Below are 20,454 nucleotides of genomic sequence, written 5' to 3'. Positions count from 1 at the left end.
CACACAGGTCCCTCCACGGTCTGCATCCCACCTCCTCGGCACTTGGCACACCACCAAGGTCACTGTCAGGTCCCTGTTTCTTTTCAATCAATTTCATCTCCTTAAATCGATTGTACGACAATGGAGGGCAGAGCCTCCTGTTTCTTTTGGATTTTGATATTTTTAAATATATTTTTTTTTAATTTTCTTAGTCCCCAGAAAGCGCTCACAGTGGACACTTAGTGACAACACATTGCACATATGAGCGAATGAGGTAACTTTCTCCTAGTCAACAGGATTTTTCAGGGGAAAGAATATTGATTTAAAAAATTGACAGTTTCGATGTATACATGTCTTCCCAAAGCCCCAGCTTGATCCTAAACTAACTGCAGTTCAGAAACATTCCCCGAGGTCTGATCAGTGAGCAGGGAGGGCCAGCAAAGGTCTCTTTTCCCCTCGAGATTTCCATCTTCAGGAAAATAAAGGCCTGTCCAGTCCTCGGGTGCCTGGGTCAGGGGGTCGGGGAGGGCAGCGGGATATTCGTCCCCAGTGTCCAGTTCCAGCTCGGCCAAGGCCCTGACTTCTAAGCCTCTGCTTTTTGAGGCAGAGGCTGTGGACAGGGGCTGTCTCCATGACAACCACACAGTTCAGTCCCCCACGGACTGAGAAGGGGGGAGGGGTGGCGGGAGGGAGACACGCTTCCCCAGGTCTGCCTGGAACCTGCGTGGCTTTGGAGGACCCCGCCTTCAGCTAGGATGTATCTGTCTCGGCCTGAGGCTCCCTCACCACAGGGAGTTGTAGACAAATACCCACATGGGCACCAAGACAGATCCTGAGCCCGTAGGCGACCCCTGCATGTCAGAGGGGTGGCAACGCAGCGGGGTAGCTCCCAGCTGGAGACCCTTGGGCTACAGATGAGCGCCCAACGGGGGTGGCTGAAAAGTGGCCGTGGGACCCAAATCTGGCCCTGCTGGCAAGAACCAGAACCACAGGGGACTTTCTTCTGCTTGCATTTAAGCAGAATGTTCTAGTCATCAGCTTAGCAAAGCCAGCTCATATAACTATGGGAATCAAATTCCCACAGAAACACATCTGACTGAAGGAAGGAATTGTATTTTTTTTTTCTCTCTCAATAGAGTGACAAAGGCAACTCATGACATTTCCTCCTCATTTAATTTGTGAACATGCTCATTTAAACCCAGCTGTGGGATTATCAGCAGTGGGGCACAGGAGCACAGGACACTTCGTGCCACATACAAAGCCTCAGCACCCTTGATCAGCCGTATGTGCAATACATGGGCTATTTTCCCGAGCCACACCTCAAACAACGGCTTTGTCCACACAAACATTTAATCATGCAGCTACATCCACCAGTCAAGCTGAGCTGAAAACACTGAGAAGTGCCCTCTCCCATGCAAGTCAATTCCAAGTATGGTTCAAGTTCTTGGTCTCCAACCTCAAAGGGCGAATTGCTTTAGCTGCTGATACTGAGGTGCACATGGCCTATTTCTTAAACGAACAAAAACACGGTCAGTGGAAATGGGAATACATGGACAAAGGCATTTAAGTCAATAGTTATGCTGGATTTTGTCTCCTGGGAGATTTTCTGGTTTTATTCAAATTTATTGACATTATTCAAATTCACTGCTTGAGTTGAGGGTAAGAGGTTGGGGCTGTTGTCATACACTCATAGATACAGTGCCACATCCTTTGTTTGTATCCAGGCACCGTGGAGATAACGGAAGCCTCTTCTTGGTGGCTTCAGAAAAGACAGTATTCTAGTTGCCATGGTAAATCAAAAGTGAAATTCTCTCGCTGAGAAATGTTGAAAATTCCATTCATTGACAATTTCTGTAAATTTTATCCTTCACCTCTCAGTGTCCCAACCCCATCAATGAATAAGATTCCCTGTTAAGCCATTAATGGGGTTTAAATAAAAAATAAACACACAAAAGTCCTCTATTTGTGTTCACTTGCGGCAAATGTGGATGCGGTGAGCAGTCATTTTAACGACTGCCCAGAAAAAAAAACAGAAAACAACTTTTTTTGGTTCATGCTTTTGTAGTTTTTCTAACTAGTCTTTTAACAGCTTCTTTCTAAGCTTTTCTTCCTTAGCTATGCATACATTCTATTCAAAGCTGAAAAAAAACCAATTGTGGACATTTAAATGACCTTGTGTATTTCTGGAGCATTTATTTTGGGCAAAGACAAAACCACTACCAGACAAAGCGAGGGCTACAGTGTCCAATAAGATAATCTCTCCAATTCCACACCAAGGCCTCCACCATCTGTAATACTGAAATAAGTATATAGGTTTCTTCCTAAACTAAGGATTACATATAATATTTTATGTTAAGACTTCTAGGTTCATCTATCTCATATCTTATATCAAGTTAATTATTCCTATTTGCTAAACATTTATGAAGAGGCCTTATAAATGGTGGGACAGTCGGTACCGATTTGGGGAGATGTAGCCATGGGAAATGTCCCCAACTGTAGAAGAAGATTCATGCACAGATACTGGCTTCCACTGGCCGACTGGAAACCACCTTTGGCGATCAATCGACATGGGGAAATCATTAGAAACTGAAGAGTAGGCAATTGTTAATGTAATGTTTAAGAAGACATGAATATTAAGAAGACATCTTCAATAAAATATCAAGTGAAAAGGCTTATGTAAAACTGTATGTGTGGTATGAGGACATGGTGTAAAATTTTAGAAGAGAAGCAAAACCCTCATAGAAACAAACAAACAAACAAACAAACAGACTTGGAAAAACATCCTGACTTAGCAGTGATTATCTCTAGGCAGTAAGACTACTTGTATTTTCCACTTTTCCATGTGGCCTACATTTTTTATGACATTCATGAATGTTCTACAATAGCCATGAATTCTTTTTAGTGGGAAAATAATACATAAGATGAGAAAGAGGGGCACCCAGTGAAGACACAGTCGGTGGTGCCTCAAAAGATTCTTTTTGGGGGTGACTTTTCATCTTGTTCGGAAGAAGCTATTTTCTTTGAGTAGGGCTCCTGATGGGTGTGGGAAGGGAAATGCTGCTTTATCACCTGCTTTAATGATTAAAAGCAGAATGAGAAATAACAATAGTTTCTCCTGAAAAAAAAAAGCACGGTCCTCTTGCGGCAGGAGGTTTTCAAATCTGACCTGACTGGGGAGACTTAACCATGAGTCATCACATAATCCAAGAAAAGGACATGACGAATCCATTGGTGATGAAAAAAATAACACGGGAGGGCAAGCTGGACCAAGGAGAGAGATGTTCCCGGACGTGCATGGTCAAAGGAGGACAGGTGAAGAACACAGGATGGTTTAAACCATCAACAGCAGCTATTCTAGCCACCGGGACTCAAAGTCACAGAGCAGCAGCCTTCCGCGGTAGCGCGGCATACGAGACGTCCCGCCTTTCCATCCAACTTCTTCTATGAAATCAATCACTCATTTTGTTCCCAGACAGAGCACACTGGAGTGGTTAAAACCATCGCTGTGCCCCCAGGGTCCTGAACGCGACTCCTTTAGGCAGGAGCCAGGTTGTTTGGCAGCAGCATCCTTTGAATCGTCTCCACTTGGATGCCTGAAACTCCCTGTGAAGACAAAGAGGGAGAGCGCTGTGTGAAGAAGGACGTCCACTTCCAGTCTCAGGAGATGGTCTGATCCAAACCACGTTGGAAAGACAACGGCAATGCGTCCAAATGGACTACCAAAAACTGAGAGACTGTCTTTTGGTATAGACGTAATTACGAAACTGGTTTTTAGTCTTAAGAATGTGAGTTCTGACCAGTTTGCCAGTGTGAACAGAAGGAAGATGGTTGAATGGTCAAGGCTCAATTTGATCTAAGACTCAGGAAGTTTCCAAACTTCTTAGTTTGCTGGGTGGTTTTGACATGAATAAAGGCTGAGTTGGTAATAAAGTTAAGAATGGAGGGGCTCCTGGCGTGGTGTAGTAGAAACGAATCTGACTAGGAACCATGAGGTTGTGGGTTCAATCCCTGGCCTCTCTCAGTGGGTTAAGAATCTGGCATTGCCATGAGCTGTGGTGTAGGTCACAGACGTGACTCGGATCTGGCATTGCTGTGGCTCTGGTGTAGGCTGTCAGCTACAGCTCTGATTAGACTCCTAGCCTGGGAACCTCCATATGCCGCAGGTGCAGCCCTAAAAAAGACAAAAGCCCCCCCCAAAATGGCAATAACTTATCAAAATGAATTTTATGATGACTCCAAAAGGAAATTCAAGTTGTTTCAGTGAAGCAGAATTTAAGTGCGGCAAGCATAAGAATCAGGGGGTCATTTGGTAGGAATCAAACAATTCCAATGCCCTCAGGGAAGTACCGTCCTCCCACTCTCCCCACCTCCTAACCTCCTCCTCTACGAAGCTATAAAGACATAAGAAAGCAAGCAGCCATCTCTTACTCTGGTCTTACTTCCTTTCAACGTCAGTGTAGGAGAGAGAAAAACACACACAAGCGTCCCATCCCAAGTTACTGGATCAAAGGCTTCTTGGCGAATGGAGAGCCCAGATGGGCAAATTGGTAAAGACCTGCCCCCAGATGTCCACTCCTCCCTGCCCCACTGGTGCCAGCTCAAACCCACCTGAGCTGGTGTTCTCTTCCCTTGCCCCCCACCCCAAGGGAATATACCCTCACCCCTCTAGAAAAAGAAAAACCAGAGAAACAAGAATAATATTTTAGTAGCAGGTACCAGTGGGGAGACGGGGGTGGGGGGTAGAGGAGTAAAAGGCACAAACTATTAGGTATAAAATAAGCTACAAGGACATACTGCTCAACAGGGGGGCTATACGCACAATGTTATAAGAACTCTAAGTGGGAAATAACCTTTAAAAAGTGTGACTCACCGTATTATACACCTACCACTTATATGCTATTGGACAGCAACTATACTTCAGTTTTTGAAAAATCCAATAAAAGTAGTTTAGCAGCCATGTAGATGGCTGCCTATAACATTACATTGTCAGTGAACTTCTTAAGGATGTGCCAGACAGACAACATCAGCAAAAGAAAATGGATTTTATGTCCTGAAGAAACAAGTATACTGATAAACGGGACAGGCCAAGCGCCTTGTTTTTACAGATGTCAAGGCTTCCTGGGGCCTCTCTTTTCTCACGCTCTTCTTCCCACCCCCTCTCTCATGGATGCCCACCCCGGGGTGAAACAGTGTCCTTCTCCCAATCCATCTCATTCACCAATTCATTAACTCGCCATGTATTAACAAAAATTTAAGTTTTAGCAAAGAGCAAGTTGCTGAGAAGCCAAGTCTGTTTGCTCATTTTCCTTACAATCGACATTTTTGAAACGAGAGGTAAGGAGATTAGAGGTTTTGGGGGGGGGGTTTGGGGGGGTCGCACCTGCAGCCTATGGAAGTTCCAAGCTAGCAGTCGAATCAGGGTTCCAGGCCCCAGCCTACACCACAGCCACAGCAACACTGGACATGAGCCACATCTGTGACCTACACCGAAATTCTCGGCAACACTGGATCTTTAAACCACTGCATGGGGCCGGGGGTGGGGGCAGGGATTGAACCACATTCTCATGGATGCTAGTCGGGTTCATGTCTGCTGAGCCATGATGGCAACTCTGAGATGAGAGCTTGAATAGGCAGGTGTGTACATCTCATTGTGAATCTTTTCTGATCATTACTCTATGGGGTTTTTGTTTATTTCTTTTTGGCTTTTTAAGGCTGCACCTGTGGCATATGGAGGTTCCCAGGCGAGGGGTCGAATCAGAGCTGTAGCTGCTGGCCTACACCACAGCCACAGCAACGCCAGATCCTTAACCCACTAAGCAAGGCCAGGGACTGAACCCATGCCACAGCAGCGACCCAAGCCACCAGTGTCCTCCCCTAACAACATTTTACATTTGGTTTCAGAATTTGGACAGGTAACAGGAAAACATAATTAAAGCAAATGATAAGATCAAGGAGCAAAGCCTTGGGTTCAATCTTGCCCGATAACTGAATGATATTTTCCTATGTAAATGAGCTGTTGCTAAAAAAAAACCTTGAGAGAGTTTCTGCAGTGGCTCTGTGGTAGCAAATCTAACTAGTATCCATGAGGATGTGGGTTCGATCCCTGGCCCTGTTAAGTGGGTTAAGGACACAGCGTTGCCGTGAGCTGAGGTACAGGGCACAGATGAGGCTCAGATCCAGTGTTGCCTGTGGCTGTGATGTAGGCTGGCAGCTGCAGCTTTGATTCGACCCCCAGCCTGGGAACTTCCATGTGCCATGGGTGTGGCCCTAAAAACACCTAAAACAAAACAAAACAAAAACAAAAACAAAACAAAAAAGACCTTGAAAGACTTAAACATTTCTTGGTAGTAAAATGTGATCAACATGCATTTGTTGACAGGAAAAAAAAAAAAAAACAAACCAGCCAAAAGAACCCAGACTTCTGTAAATCCCCTACAATAAGAAACAGAAATGAAGTCATGAGCATGAGGTACATGTTTGGGGCACAGAACTCTAAAGATACCCAGGATCTAGAGATAAGGAAGGGGAAAAAAGTCCTGGATTAGTGTGCCCTTGATTCAATCAATTCCAAAAGAGCGGTAGTAACTGCAGGTTTTTTAGAAGATCCAAAAGGACACTGAATCCTACTGCTAGCAGTGCTAATCTTGGGTAGGAGAGCAGCCTGGGTGGACAAATGAATGCAAGGAGGGGCTTCCACCTGTTCCTTTATGTATTTATTTATTTATTTTGGCTTTTTAGGGCTGTACCCACAGCATATGTAGGCTCCCAGGCTACGGGTCGAATCAGAGCTGTAGCTGCCAGCCTCCACCACAGCCACAGCAACGTGGGATCTGAGCCACATTTGCAACCTACAGCACAGCTCACGGCAACACCAGATCCTTAACACCCTGAGAGAGGCCAGGGATCGAACCCTCAACCTCTTGGTTCCTAGTTGGATTCATTTCCACTGTACCACGATGGGAAGTCCCCACCTGTTCCTCTCTAATCACTGTGTTGTTTGAATTTGTATACCATGCATTATCTTCAAATCTGATCATATGTGAAAATCACTGAGAAAAATACCATGATTTTGAATTCGTCTTAAAACACATACATTTTCAGAGCAAAAAGAAGCCATTAAAATGACTCACCTTGCTGAAAATTAGGTTTCTCGCCATTAGCGTGCCTATGGTTTTATTTGATCTTATTAGCGATCTCCTTCAGAAGACCTTTGAGATCATTAAGCTTGGAAAGGGAAAAAAAAAAAACAGAACTGGTCTTAAGATCAATTTTGCAACTGTAAATTTTAAATTATGATTCTATGGCACTTCCAGGAAAGAGATGTACTTTATTTAAAATACCAAGTATATTCATGCCTGTTGTATAGCAGAATGACTGACAGCTGATATTTCAGCCCCTCCCCATTACTAACTCTGAAGTCCTATCACTAGCAAATACTCATTACTACCAATCAGGATGAGCTTTACTCAAATTCAAATCGGTAGTGATTCCTGTATAGACCCAGTGGATCTTAAGCACACAGAAAAGGAAGACGTAGGAATAATAATGTTATATGTAACTAATAAAATCATAAGATATCAATAAAGCTTCACTTTGATAAAAGCATAAGACTAGTGAAAGTAATATAATAGCGATCAAATTTTTGCAAATAAAGTGGCTCCCCTCATAACATACACAGTATAAACAGCAAAACAATTTAGGTAAAAGGCATGGTAAAGTTATTTTTCTACATGCATATGTCACAAGTTTACCACACAAGACGTATGAAGGTCAGTTTCCATTATAAGCCATGTTGTTACACTTGATAAATGCTATAGACACAGTGCAGGCTCTGTACAGTTGGTCTCCAACTTGCTATTTCACTCATTCAAGGGAAACTCTGTGTTTAACTTGGGCTTTTTTTTTTTTTTTTTTCCAGTATTAACCTCTTCGTTTAACCCTTTTTTTAAAAGAACCGAAGGAAACCTTAAGGGCTAGTGGCTGCCTAAAATAACCAAGGCACAGCAAGATCCCTACGCACAGACGTAAGGGCAGCTGTGAATGACTTCGTTTTCTGGTGTGAGAATGAGACGGAGAAAAGTTTTTCTTCATTGCAGAGACTCTGGGGAGATCTCTGTATTTGCTGACATTAAAACGACTTGAATAAGCTGTTTAGGGTTTAAGACCCAAGGGCTTGCTCAAGAAACCAATGGCAATTCCTAAAATTCTCTTTGGATGGAAAGGAGAGACTTTTTGTTGATCAGAAGAACAGGGCAGAGGATGGAGGGCAGAATCCAAAAGAGAGGGAAGGTGGGGAAATAGGATGAGAAAGGGGCTGGGAGCAAGAGAAAATCAGAGAGGGGCAGTGAAATTCCATGGGTGGTGATGGCTCTAGGTTGTGAGGTTCAAGGTGTCCCTGGGATCTGCTCAGATTCTACCAAAGCCTGCAAAATGCCTGGTGTTGGTAAAAGGGCTCAGCTCCCCAGCCAGACAGTTACAAAGGGGGCTGGACATGCAGGCACTCCTCTGACGTCCCCTGAGAGCCCTGGCTTGCATGTGGGGACAGCCCCCAACCGTGACTCCAATTATCTGTGACTCCCTCAGCAGCCCCACTGCTCAGGTCCACCGTCCCCACCACGGTGTCACCCTTTTCAGACGCTACTCCCGGGCCCCTGGGAGTCAGTTCAGCCTGTTCAGACCCCAGATCTCCAGATGACCTCTGACCCAGGTCCCTCTCTGCCCTGTCCCCAGTTGCTGCCATTCTGCCCATTCTCTGTGGGCCCCAGAGCAGGGTCAGCACCAAGGGTTGCAGAAGGTTTAGCCCCACCCCAAGTCAACTTTGCAGAAGCTTTTGTCCAAACCAGTCAACTTCCCGCTGGCTCCCTCCAAAGCCACATTTGTAAACCCACATGTAAAACAAGCAACACAACAAACAAAAATAGCCTGTGTTCTGCACACACACACACACACACACACACACACACACACACAAAATCCTTAGATCTCTATGCCCTGAGCCAACCTGTTCAAGCCCCTTTTAGGCAGCCACTCTGAGGGGTCTTTGAAAGGAGTGTCCCCAGAGACTTGCCCTGCACAAGAGCAAAATCTAACCCTAAAAAGGCCAACAAGTTCCTTCCCAGGATAACCTCGCCTCCCCTTTCTCCCTTCTCTGCATCCCTGGTCCACGCTGTCCCTCTCCAGCTGCCTGGACATCCATGCCTCTGGATTTAGGGCCTTCCCAGCTGCTGCTCCTGCTCCCCAACAACAAAGGCGTGGCCAATCTGGAACACATGCCCAAAAGCACAGAGAAAAGTGCTCTTCCTGCTTAATCCTACATCCTCAGCTTGAAAATGCTCCTACACTCAAACCATTTAACAAGGGGTCCGTTCATGAAACTGGGGGGCCATGTCTGCTTTGACGGCACTTTGCCCAACACCTGGCATGTGGCAGGCGCTCAGGAAACATCCTGTGCCATGCGATCTAGGTACAGATGCAGCAGACAGGATATTTAAATATAAATATCTGATGTAGACAAAGTGGGAATAATCCTTTAAGGTTGTATATATATTATATATTACAATTATATTTGTCTCATATAAATACTCCGTCTTAGAATACTATTTCCTATCATTCCTTTCATATATGCTTTTAATATTCTTTAAATTTTCTCGAACTTTTAAAAACATCCAGCACTTGGAGTTTCCACCATGGCTCAGTAGAAACGAATCTGACTAGCATCCTTGAGGACGCAAATTCAATCCCTGGCCTCGCTCAATGGGTTAAGGATCCAGCCTTGCCATGAGCTGTGGTGTAAGTTGCAGATGCAGCTCAGATCCCATGTTGCTGTGGCTGTGGTGTAGGCCAGCAGCTACAGCTCCGGTTTGACCCTAGCCTGAGAACCTCCATGTGCTGTGGGTAGGGCTCTAAAAGGACAGAAAAAAAGACAAAAAAAATAAAAATAAAAATAAAATATCCAGCATTTTCCTTTCCTCTTGCCACTGACTATAATCAAGATACACATCCTGGCATGACTGTTTATGTATAGATACTCGACCCTAATAATATAGAGGTCTTCTTAGCCCTTCAGCTAAAAAAAAAAGAAAGAGATACAAGAATTCCCACTGTGGCTCAGCAGGTACAGGACCCAACACAGTGTCCATGAGGATACGGGTTCAATACCTGGCCTTGCTCCGTGGGTTAAGGATCTGGCATTGCCATAAGCTGCCTCATAGGTGACAGATGCAACTTGGATCTGGTGTTGCTGTGGCTTGTGCTGTAGGCCAGCAGCTGCAGCTCTGATTCGACCCCTAGACCGGGAACTTCCATATGCTGCGGGCACGGCTCTAAAAAGCAAAAAAAAAAAGATAGAAATTATACAAATTTGGGTCTAGAAATAGAACCCACAGATACAGAATAGAAACGTAGGGTTACTAAAGGGGAAGGGGGAGGGATAAATTAGGAGAAGGATTAGCATCTACGCACTAGCATATATAAAACAGAAAACCAACAAGGACCTACTGCATAGCATAGGGAACTAGTCTCAGTATTCTGCAATCACCTATAATGAAAAAGCATCCCAACACACACACACACACACCTTAATCACGTTGCTGTACACCTGAAAACAAGACAACATTTTGAATCAACCATACTTCCATTTAAAAGAAAAGAAAAACAGTGGAATTCCCCAGGCCATGTGGATCAGAGGTCGCGTGAGGGAGAAAGGCCATGAGGAAGAGCACCGAGGTGCCAGATCCTGGCCTCACCACCAGCTGCACCCAGCCCAGGAAACACAGCGAAGACCACATGAAGCAGAAGAACTGCCCAGCTGAGCCAAGCTCTGGTCCCAGAAAAGCAAGAGTGAAATCAACCTGTGTTTGAAGGCGCTAAAGCGTGGGGTTGTTTGTTGTGTAGCAATAGGGAACTCAAGCCAACTGTGATGGAAACATTTGATTGTCTGCACAGATGTGTTACACCATCATCCCGAGTGGTTGACTCTGATGCATGGAGCAGGCAGTTCCAGGGGAGGGACGAAGAGGGAGGCTTGGAAGGAAGAGAAGAGATACTGGGGGTGGAGGAGGGGGAGGAAGGCACCAGTCAAGGGCCCACCATCCTGTACGGGGCCAGAGCTCAGGAGGGGAGGCCCCCTGAAACACGGCCTCAGGCTTTTAAGTGCTGGTGGAAACTAACACATAAATACATATACAAGAAATTATGAACTGGACAAGTGATCATGTTAGAGCCTTGAGAAGGACACCTTTTGTTCATTTCTTCATTCAACCAACGGTCCTTGAGACCCCACAGGAGGCCAGGTGCTGGGTGCTGGAGACTCTGACACACCAGATGGGATATCATCAAGCCTTTAAACATCACAGCACTGGGAGGGAATGGGAATCGGTCACCCAGGACGCCATCCTCAAAGGGTCACAAGATACCAGACATCACCGTCTCTTCAGGGCCTAAGAGGGAGCCAGCACTAAGGGCTCCATTGTCATTTCTGCTGAACCACATCGTAATTTACAGCCACCCAGCTCAGGGCGCCTATGCCTAACATCTGTGCATTCACAATTCATATCAAGTAGGTGACAAATTAGAGGCATCAAAGATTGGCATAGGCTCCCAGGCTCCCAACCCGTTCCCCTGGGCCCTTCTGGTGCTCCCCATAATTGCAGCGTCTTCCACCCGCCTCTACAGCTGAGAGACAGAGAAAAGGGGTTGTGGGTTAGACAGAGACAGGAAAGATTTCAGATATCGTGGCAATGGGACTTAAAGACTATTCCCACAGAGGCTGAGAGCATCTGAGAAGCAGTTCCGTTCCAGCATCCAGACTTCATGCAGCGAATGAAGAAAAGCGAACATAGAACACGGTCACATCCATTTTCTTAAACAATTAACTTCATGTATTTTGAGTCCCTGGCCTTTAGCGGGATGCTTAAAGACAACGGAGATTTAAAAATATTTCCCAAACCATAAGCAGAACCTTACCTTTGTATCCAGCTGTCTAAAGCGATGCCTCATTCTTCAAGGAAGTGAAAAAGGAGAGAGAGGAAGAGAGAAAGGGCTGTTAGGCTCCATTTTACAGTCTTGTTTGGTTTTGCTTTTTGTCTTTTTGCCTTTTCTAAGGCCGCTCCCGCGGCATATGGAGGTTCCCAGGCTAGGGGTCTCATCGGAGCTGTAGGCACCGGCCTACACCACAGCTCACAGCAACGCCAGATCCGACCGGTGTCTGCGATCTACACCACAGCTCACAGCAACGCCAGATCCTTAACCCACGGAGCAAGGGCAGGGACCAAACCCGCAACCTCATGGTTCCTAGTCGGATTCGTTAACCACGGCGCCACGACGGGAACTCCTCCATTTCACAGTCTTAAGGAACAAAACACGGATCATTTTCATCTTCGACTAAATCAACATCAGCTGCTTTTACCGTTTTTACTTTCTTCTGCACACCCGAGGGGGACAGAACTCCACTCTCACCCAGATGGAAGCACAGCAAATAGATGCTACCTTTGTGGATGGTGGGGCGGAAGCTGACCGTAAGTCCACCCCTTCCTTCTGAAACTAAGATCTCGAGGGATGAAGGAGAATGCAGGGCATCTGCTCAGACAGAAACAGCACACCTCACATCTCATATTCCCAAGGGCTCTACTGAAACTAACCGAGGGATGAGCTGTTCTCATGTTGATGCTTCCTTTGTTGGACTGAATTTTGAGGTGTGTTTGCGGCCTCCGTGAGAGGGACGCCTGATGGCTAACCCTATTAACTGCACTTTAAATCCGAAGGGCACGCTCCTGGAGGCCCTGCATCCCACATTCCGTGTGGACCAACTATGGAGTCGTATGGGGTGTTTATAACAACTCCATGTGACTCATAAAGGATGGTCAGGACTTCTCAGGGAGAGTCTGCAACAGATCAACCAAGTGGTTTGCCATCATCTAATCTCTGTTTCTTCCTCAAAGAGATAGATGCGTATGTGGCACCTGCAAGGTAATGCCTGTTGCCCATGGCCTGTGGGTCTTCTCAGAATCCACCTCTGCAGACACTGCACAGGGACCCACACTCTTGTCACCTGCCCTGCAGGCTCCAAATACCTCTTTCTTCCCTTCAGTCAGAAAGAAAATCAGTTCCCGTTGTGGAAACGAACCTGTTTAGTAACCATGAGGCTGTGTGTTCAATCCCTGGCCTCGATCAGTGGGTTAAGGATCCGGTGTTGCAGTGAGCTGTGGTGTGGGTTGCAGATGTGGCTCGGATCTGGCGTTGCTGTGGCTGTGGCGTAAGCTGGCAGCTGTATCTCCCATTAGACCCCTAGCCTGGGAACCTCCAAATGCCAGGGGTGCGGCCCTATAAAGACAAAAAAAAAAAAAAAGAAAGAAAGAAAGAAAGAAAATTAGATGGCAGGTGGGTGGTGTCTGTCCTTCCTGAAAAGCTGGCACACACTCTTATGTGTTTGTCACCTTGGGTTGCCCAAGTAGGATCTTCCTGGCGCTATTGCCCTCTGCTGCAAATTCTCTTTATGGAGTTTCCTCAAATAAGCTGCCTATGTTCTGCCAGCTTCTGTCTACCAGGGGGAGGCTCTCAAAGCAGGAATAAACAAATGACTGACATACTCCTCTGATGTGTCGTTGGCTTTCGTGTTGATCTTGACAAGGTAATTTTCTTTCATGACACCCTCCCACGCCAGAGTCTTGTTGTCTTCATTTTTGAAACCTTGAATAATGAGACAAAGAAGAACATTCAATTGTTTTGTTTGCCCCTTTCTCTCCTAAATCAACACCCATTAGGCATTCTGCGATATTCTGGAACCAAGAGAATGAGATTCGTCCTGCACAGGCTCATCTGACTAATGTTACTTACTAGTGACAGCGGCAGAGCAATGCATGAATTTCTTGGAAACAATGAGGAACTGGAGATGTCTGCGTGAACTAGAAACGCAATCTTTATTCTAAATAGAGATCCATCCATAGCCTGTCCGTGGGTTTTGCGACTTAGCAAAATCATTTCACTAATGAATTTGGTTCCCACATTTCCTAATTGTTCCTCTTCCTTTTTGATGACACCAAAATCCCAGGCCAAACATTCGGTTGGATAATTCCTGATGGGTTGTCTACTTTCAACCTAAAACTGGAGTGGAAACTTGGGAGAGGAGGAAAATAATCCCTGGACATCATTCCCACCCTCTTGAAATATGCAGTCTGGGTGTGGACCTCAAGGGAAATTCTTAGGTCTAGTCCTTTCTTCTCATCTAAGCTGGGCATGCTGCAAAATCAGCCTGTCCAGTAAGATTCTTAGTTGATTTTTTAACAGTGCCTCAGCCTTTCAGATGGCAAGTGAACAAAAGAATAGACCAACATGTCACCTGTTTCAGTACCAGTGCAATGGACAGAGATTCTCTGTATGACCTCACCAGGAAGGGAAAGCACATGTGTTCATGCAGGTGTCCACTCAGAAGAAATTAATCTACTGGTTTGGTTTTGGGGTTTTTTGTTTGTTTTTTTGGTTTTGTTTTTTTGGTTTTTTTTGGTCTTTAGTCTTTTTAGGTTCCCAGGCTAGGGGTCTAATTGGAGCTACAGCTGCCAGCCTATACCAGAGCCACAGCAATGGGGGATCTGAGCCGCGTCTGCGACCCACACCACAGCCCACGGCAGCACTGGATCCCCAACCCGCTGAGCAAGGCCTGGGATCGAACCCACGACCTCACGGTTCCTAGTCGGATTCGTTTCCACTGCGCCACGACAGGAACTCCTCTAGTGTTTTCTTTTAAACCTGTTCACCAACATGTTAGAGTTGAAGAAGAGTCACAAGACTTTCCTAGATATAGAAAGAATTAATTGGGAGTCAAAGACAGAACAATTATAAAGGTGACAGGATTGAAACAAATCCTGTATAGCAAATATAGATTTATTTTTAAATGGTGGTTATTCATTTTAGAAAATAATTCCTAGTCGAATTTCTTTCAATTGGGTTTTTTCCTAGCAAAGTCATTTCCAATGTCTCTTCCTCATATTAAAATGTATATAGAGGCTCAATAGGAGTATTTAATAATAATATAGAAAGGACAGACGCTTCTGAAACTCAGATGGCTAAATAGTAAGAAGGACCAATGACCAAGGGTCCAGCCTCTCTAGCCACCAAGGAAATGCTGATTGAATCAATGACACAGCATTTCTACAACCAAGTTGGAAAATTAGCAGGGTCTATAATAATGACTGCACCCTGCATTGACCAAGAAACAGATTCCCCATATATTAGGAAAATCTGAAATTGTTATACAGCCTTAGGGAATGAGGGATGGAGGGGTGCAGACAATATTAAAAGACTTAAATGTATAGATACATTTTAACTACAATTTCTCTTGTAGAAATGATTCAAAGGAAAAAAAAATCACTGATGTGCTCAAAAATGAATCCATCCAGCTGTTTATCATAGCGTTACACAAAGACAAAAGAGGACAGACAATCTACACGATTAACAAGGGGTTGGCTAAATTAAGCATGGACCTCCACAGGCTGGAATAGTCCAGTTAAAAACTGTCATGTAGATGTGTATTTACGGATACAGGAGCTGTTTGCAATGTATTATTAATGAAATGAACAAAGTAGATTTTGAATGTGTGGACACAGAGCAATCAAATTATTACACATCCACACAGGAACAATAGAATCAATACTGATAGGCTATCAATATTTATCTCTGGAGGCTATTTACAGGTGCTCATGTTCTTTCTTTTTGTGCTTTTCTGTGGTTTTCAAATGTCCCATAAGTGAGTATGGATGTCTTTTTCAATTATGAAAAACAATAGTTTTGAAATGCCTCCGTTTTTATCACTATTTGAAGATGTCACCAAAAAAGTACCAAAAATGGAAGCTTGGATTCTACCTTTTCTGAAAGCTATTTGAAAAATCTTGCATTTTTCTCTAAAGAAGGGCAATTTTAAGCTTAAATCCCATGACTTTCTTATTTGGAGGCAATTGCAAAGTAAACGCAGGAAGTGAGTTACCACGAGAGGGTTCGACCACCACAGAACCCCGTGGTTTCTGGAATGAGCGATCCCTAAGGAGAAACAAGTGAGTGGGTTGTGACCAGGAGCCCCGGAAGTCTAGGCTCTCAGCTCCCTGCTGTCGGTCACCACCACGCAGGGGGTGAAGGATCCTGTCTCACGGTCTCCCAGTCCCCCTACTTCTTTATTCCATCCTGGGATTAAGAGCTGTTGGAGGAGAATGTTCATGGCGCCCTGCCCATTGCTCCAGTGCTTCCGAGAGCATCACTCTCCCAGGGGCCCATCGGGAAGGCAGGTGCAGATGAATGCGGTTCATTTCTGACCTCTTTGCTTTCTCCAGCTGAAGCTCCTGTCCATGTGCTGACCAGGTTGGGGCATGTGTTTCCATGTTTATATTTCTTATTGTGCTTCATCATTAAATAAGTTTGGGGGGGAATGGAACACATTGTGTCCTGCCTTCTCAACCTCGACCTACCCAGAATCTGGAGGACTGACCTGTCCTTACTTATACGCCAAGCTTCCTGGTTCCATTGATCCTAGGCGAGGCCCAATGTTCCTTTGGAGACTGGACCTGTATGCCATGCAGCTGCCTCTCTACCGACGCACCCCAACTGGAATCCTACTGGTAATAAGGAATTCACTACCTCACAGGACAGCCACATCATTGCCAGGCACCACTATTTGTTAGACACTGCTTTTCCTTTATACTGCGCCAATCTTCCTCCCCAGATTGTTTATCCATCATTTCTTTCTTTCTTTGGAATCATTCAGGAAAAAAAGGAACCTGTGGCCAAGAGCCTCTAGCTGGCAACACGTGTCCTAAATTTGCTTTGCATTTGCCTTTAAATCTGCAGGCATGGTTTGATCCCCTGAGCCCTCCCTCGGGTTCTGTGGACATTCGTCCACAACACGGCTTCAAAACAGACTCAGAGACAGTTCCAAGACACTTCACTAGGCACCTCTGATCTTGGGGTGTGATCTCTAAGTATAAATTCCAAGTCTCAACTTTCAATTTCCACCCCTGGTATAAAGACGTTTCTTTCTTTTCATTAGCAACGACCTACATGTCTCCCAAGGCAAGACGATGAGGAAGAAGACAGCAAGTTATCCCTCTGTCAAAACACTTTTCTTCATTAAGAAGGGCAATTACATACGTGTGATAGCTAATGACATCCCCAAAGTGACATTTAACGTCTTGAGATAATGCTGCTCAAAGAATCGACAATGAGGACGCTTTAAACGGTGACATGAGATGGGGTCCTTGACACATTTACGTTCCGAAAGCCAGACTGCAGGGGATCATTGCTCAGAAACAGCACAGAAGTAAGTTGTGACCGATAGGTAATATCTTATTCCTGAGCATCTCTCCTACATTTCTATGTAGTTAGGGAGTCCCACCAAAAAAAAGGATGGTTCTTGGGCAATTAACATGTCTAGGTGAGTGAAATTTGTATTTTCACTTCCTGAATCATCAAAATATTTGGGATCCACTAAAGCGACAAGAATGATGGGCCCAACATGGAACACGAATCCCATGATGGTAGTCGCTGACCTTTTTATCAGATGCCATAAAGAAAAGACCACAGGGCAACCCAGAAACGCACACCCAGCAGTCATGGGGAGACACAAGACGGCAAACAGTAGGAACAAGGCAGGGACAAAGCAGGAAACCACCTACGCATCCTGACAAAAATCAACATGGAGACAAGAAGAGCCTAACTGTACTGTTTTATGATTTGTACTGGATGCTCCCTTAAGCAATCCCTTTCTCAGTCTGCCTCCAACATCCCATTGTTTGCTATTTAACAAGACCTTTCTTTTTACCAGGAGGGCTCCACTGAGGGGGACACAGCTCCAGATCCTGCCCCACTCCCCAAACCCTATACTGACGGCTCTTCCCTGAGTCCGGAGAATGAGCATCAGGATTTGAAAGGCATCACTTGATAGGGTGATCTGAGGGTGTCTGCTACTGGCCCTGGGACTTCCTTTGTTCATCTGCATCTTAAAGGAAACAAGTTCAATCCGCAGAAGGGTACGGTGATGTGTGTTTCATTTTTATGTCACCATTTCTTGCACTATTATGTCTTCTGTCTGACTATTTCCCATGCCCTGGGACTCAGGATGGTAACTTATGTGGGGGCAGGGGGCAGGAGGTAAGGAGGCTTTGTGGACCCAGAACCTGGCTGAGACAGGGACCAGGGCCTTTCATTGGCCTCTTGGCCACCTGTGGCCCCACAGACCCCTCTCTCCTGTCATCTGATCTCTGTAACTTCCTCCTCTCTCTGATCATTCCTCACTCTCTGGGCCCCTTCCAGCATCCATGCCTTGGCTTGGCTAATTCCACCTCATCTTCTAGGTCTCAGCTGCAACATCCCCTTCCTCCAAGAAGTCTTCCCTGACTCCCTCTGGCCTGGGGTTTAAGCATCCACGATGTGGTTGCCATGGCACCCTGCACACTCTCTAAAATTAATGCTTCCTACACTTCTTTATTAAGCCTTTCTGATTCTCCTCCTCCTGAGATCATGAGCCCTGTCTGGGGGCAAGTATAGCCTCTATCTTCCTTAGCACTCTTTCACAGTGCCTGGATGCCGCATGGCAGGTGCCTAACACATCTTTGTTGACAGAATGGTCCCTGCACCCCCTGTATGGCAGGCTCCCTGTGACCAACCGCCTCTTCCCGGGTGTGGAATCCCTTCCAGGTCATGGCCCCTTCCACCCGGCTGTGTGCACAGCTGTATCCAGAACCAAGAGTTAATGTTTGTGAAGGAAGGAACACCTCCTTTGATTCTTTTACAGTATTTCTTGTTTACTTGCTCAGGTAGGGAAGGTGTGTCTTCATGCTTTGCTTGTGTTTCTCATGTACAGTGTCCATCCGCCCCTGTACTCTCTCTGCTTTTAAACCCAGATCCACAGCAAATGTGAGGTGGGTTTTAAAAAACTTCCCCAAAGAAAACTGCAGCAGGAAATGAGGTTGGTTGTCTCTTGCTCTTGGAATTTATAAGAACTCAGTGATTTTCCTTTCTTTTAGTCCCCATGTTATGAGGACTTTTTCATTGGTTCTTGGTGGCTGTCTAGACTCTAAGTGATAGGACTCGTTGGATAATTCATAAACACTGAGGCACCCATTTCTATCCCAGATGCTAAAGGTCATTTTCTGGAACCAAATCTATGCTTGTCTATCCACATCTATCACAGGTCCTGCTCAAAGGGGAAGTGCTCAGGAAAGGTTATTACAAGGAAGGGAAATATGGCAAATATTCAAATTACTCATGAAAATATATCAGTTTTAGAAAGTGGCAAAGAAAAAGCAGCTAAGCAGCAAGGAAGATCAAGGAGCTGTCTCTTAAAGATCTGTGCTACATTGTCTATGCTTTTGAGGAGCAAGGAAGGCTCAGCAAACAGGGCCACATATGTGCAGAGGGTCAGCCTAGGCTCATTTCCCAATGGTGAATGCAGCTACAGTCATTACAGTGTAGAATTTTTTTTGTCTTTTTGGGGCCACACCTGCAGCATAGGGAGGTTCCCAGGCTAGGGGTCGAATCAGAGCTGTAGCCGCCAGCCTACATCACAGCCACAGCAACACCAGATCCTTAACCTACTGAGCGAGGCCAGGGATTGAACCTGTGTCCTCATGGATGCTAGTCAGATTCGTTTCCACTGAGCCATGATGGGAACTCCGAAACTTTTATTTTAAATTGTTCAAAGCATCAAAGATAATTTTGGACTGCTCAGAACTATCTGACTAGAGAAATGTTTTCACTTCTAGTATATCAAATCTAGGTTTACTAAGGCAGATGAGTTCATGAAAGATAAGCCCCCACACACACTGCCTCCAACAGCATAGCTCGGCTCCGCTGCAATGCCTGGATGGGACGGGTGACAGATGCTTACTTTCATTTTTTAGGTTGGCAGAGGGAAGTGAAGGGGGTCCCTCTTGGGGGATCAGCTCATCCAGCTTGTTCAGGGGATACTTGGTGCGATAAAAGGCAAAATAGGACCACAGATTCTGTCTGTCCCCCTTCAGCTGCTCTCCCTGGAGGTGGGCGGACCTGTGACTTGCTTTGACCAATATCAAGTGGCCAAAGTGATGCCATCTGACTTTCTGAGCCAAGGACCTTGGAGGCCATGCCACTTCTACTTTTGTGGTCGTCAGGTCACCACATGTGGGAGCCTGAGCTGGGGCGGGGGGGACAATGAGGCTCCCGGATGACAGCCCAGCCAACCCCACACACATGAGCACAGGGACGTTGGGACCAACCAGCCTACGGCCTACCTGCCAACAGCCGGGCACAGCAAGGAGCAGAGACGTGGCCCAGGACTGATCCAGGGAATCATGAGAGGTAAATACATGATGGTTGTTCCAGGCAACCAAGCTTGAGGGGTTGTTACACGAGACACAACAAATATGCTTAGAGACTCAATGGGACCCTTCTTTTCTCCTCAAGAAGGAGACGGAGAATGGAAATCTCACAGGTACCAAGGCTGGGTCCAACCTGAGT

The 20,454-nt window shown here is 45.6% G+C and overlaps 1 protein-coding gene across 1 annotated transcript in view; it reads right to left on the bottom strand.

Moving 5' to 3' along the window:
- TRPM8 (transient receptor potential cation channel subfamily M member 8) overlaps positions 1,134-20,454 on the bottom strand; it is an 82,658-nt gene continuing 63,337 nt past the window's right edge. Inside the window, exons 25-28 of the mRNA XM_021074741.1 lie at positions 13,566-13,665; positions 11,944-11,977; positions 7,110-7,203; positions 1,134-3,582 (exon numbers count right to left, since the gene is read on the bottom strand). Of these exons, the coding sequence (XP_020930400.1) occupies positions 7,153-7,203; positions 11,944-11,977; positions 13,566-13,665 (185 nt within the window). The 3' untranslated portion in view covers positions 1,134-3,582; positions 7,110-7,152. The remainder of the gene's footprint in view (positions 3,583-7,109; positions 7,204-11,943; positions 11,978-13,565; positions 13,666-20,454) is intronic.

This window comes from Sus scrofa, chromosome 15, assembly GCF_000003025.6.
Source record: "Sus scrofa isolate TJ Tabasco breed Duroc chromosome 15, Sscrofa11.1, whole genome shotgun sequence".
NCBI classification, from domain to species: Eukaryota; Metazoa; Chordata; class Mammalia; order Artiodactyla; family Suidae; genus Sus; species Sus scrofa.
The sequence above is the reverse complement of the archived record's forward strand: the minus strand, read 5'-3'. Positions and strand labels throughout refer to the sequence as shown.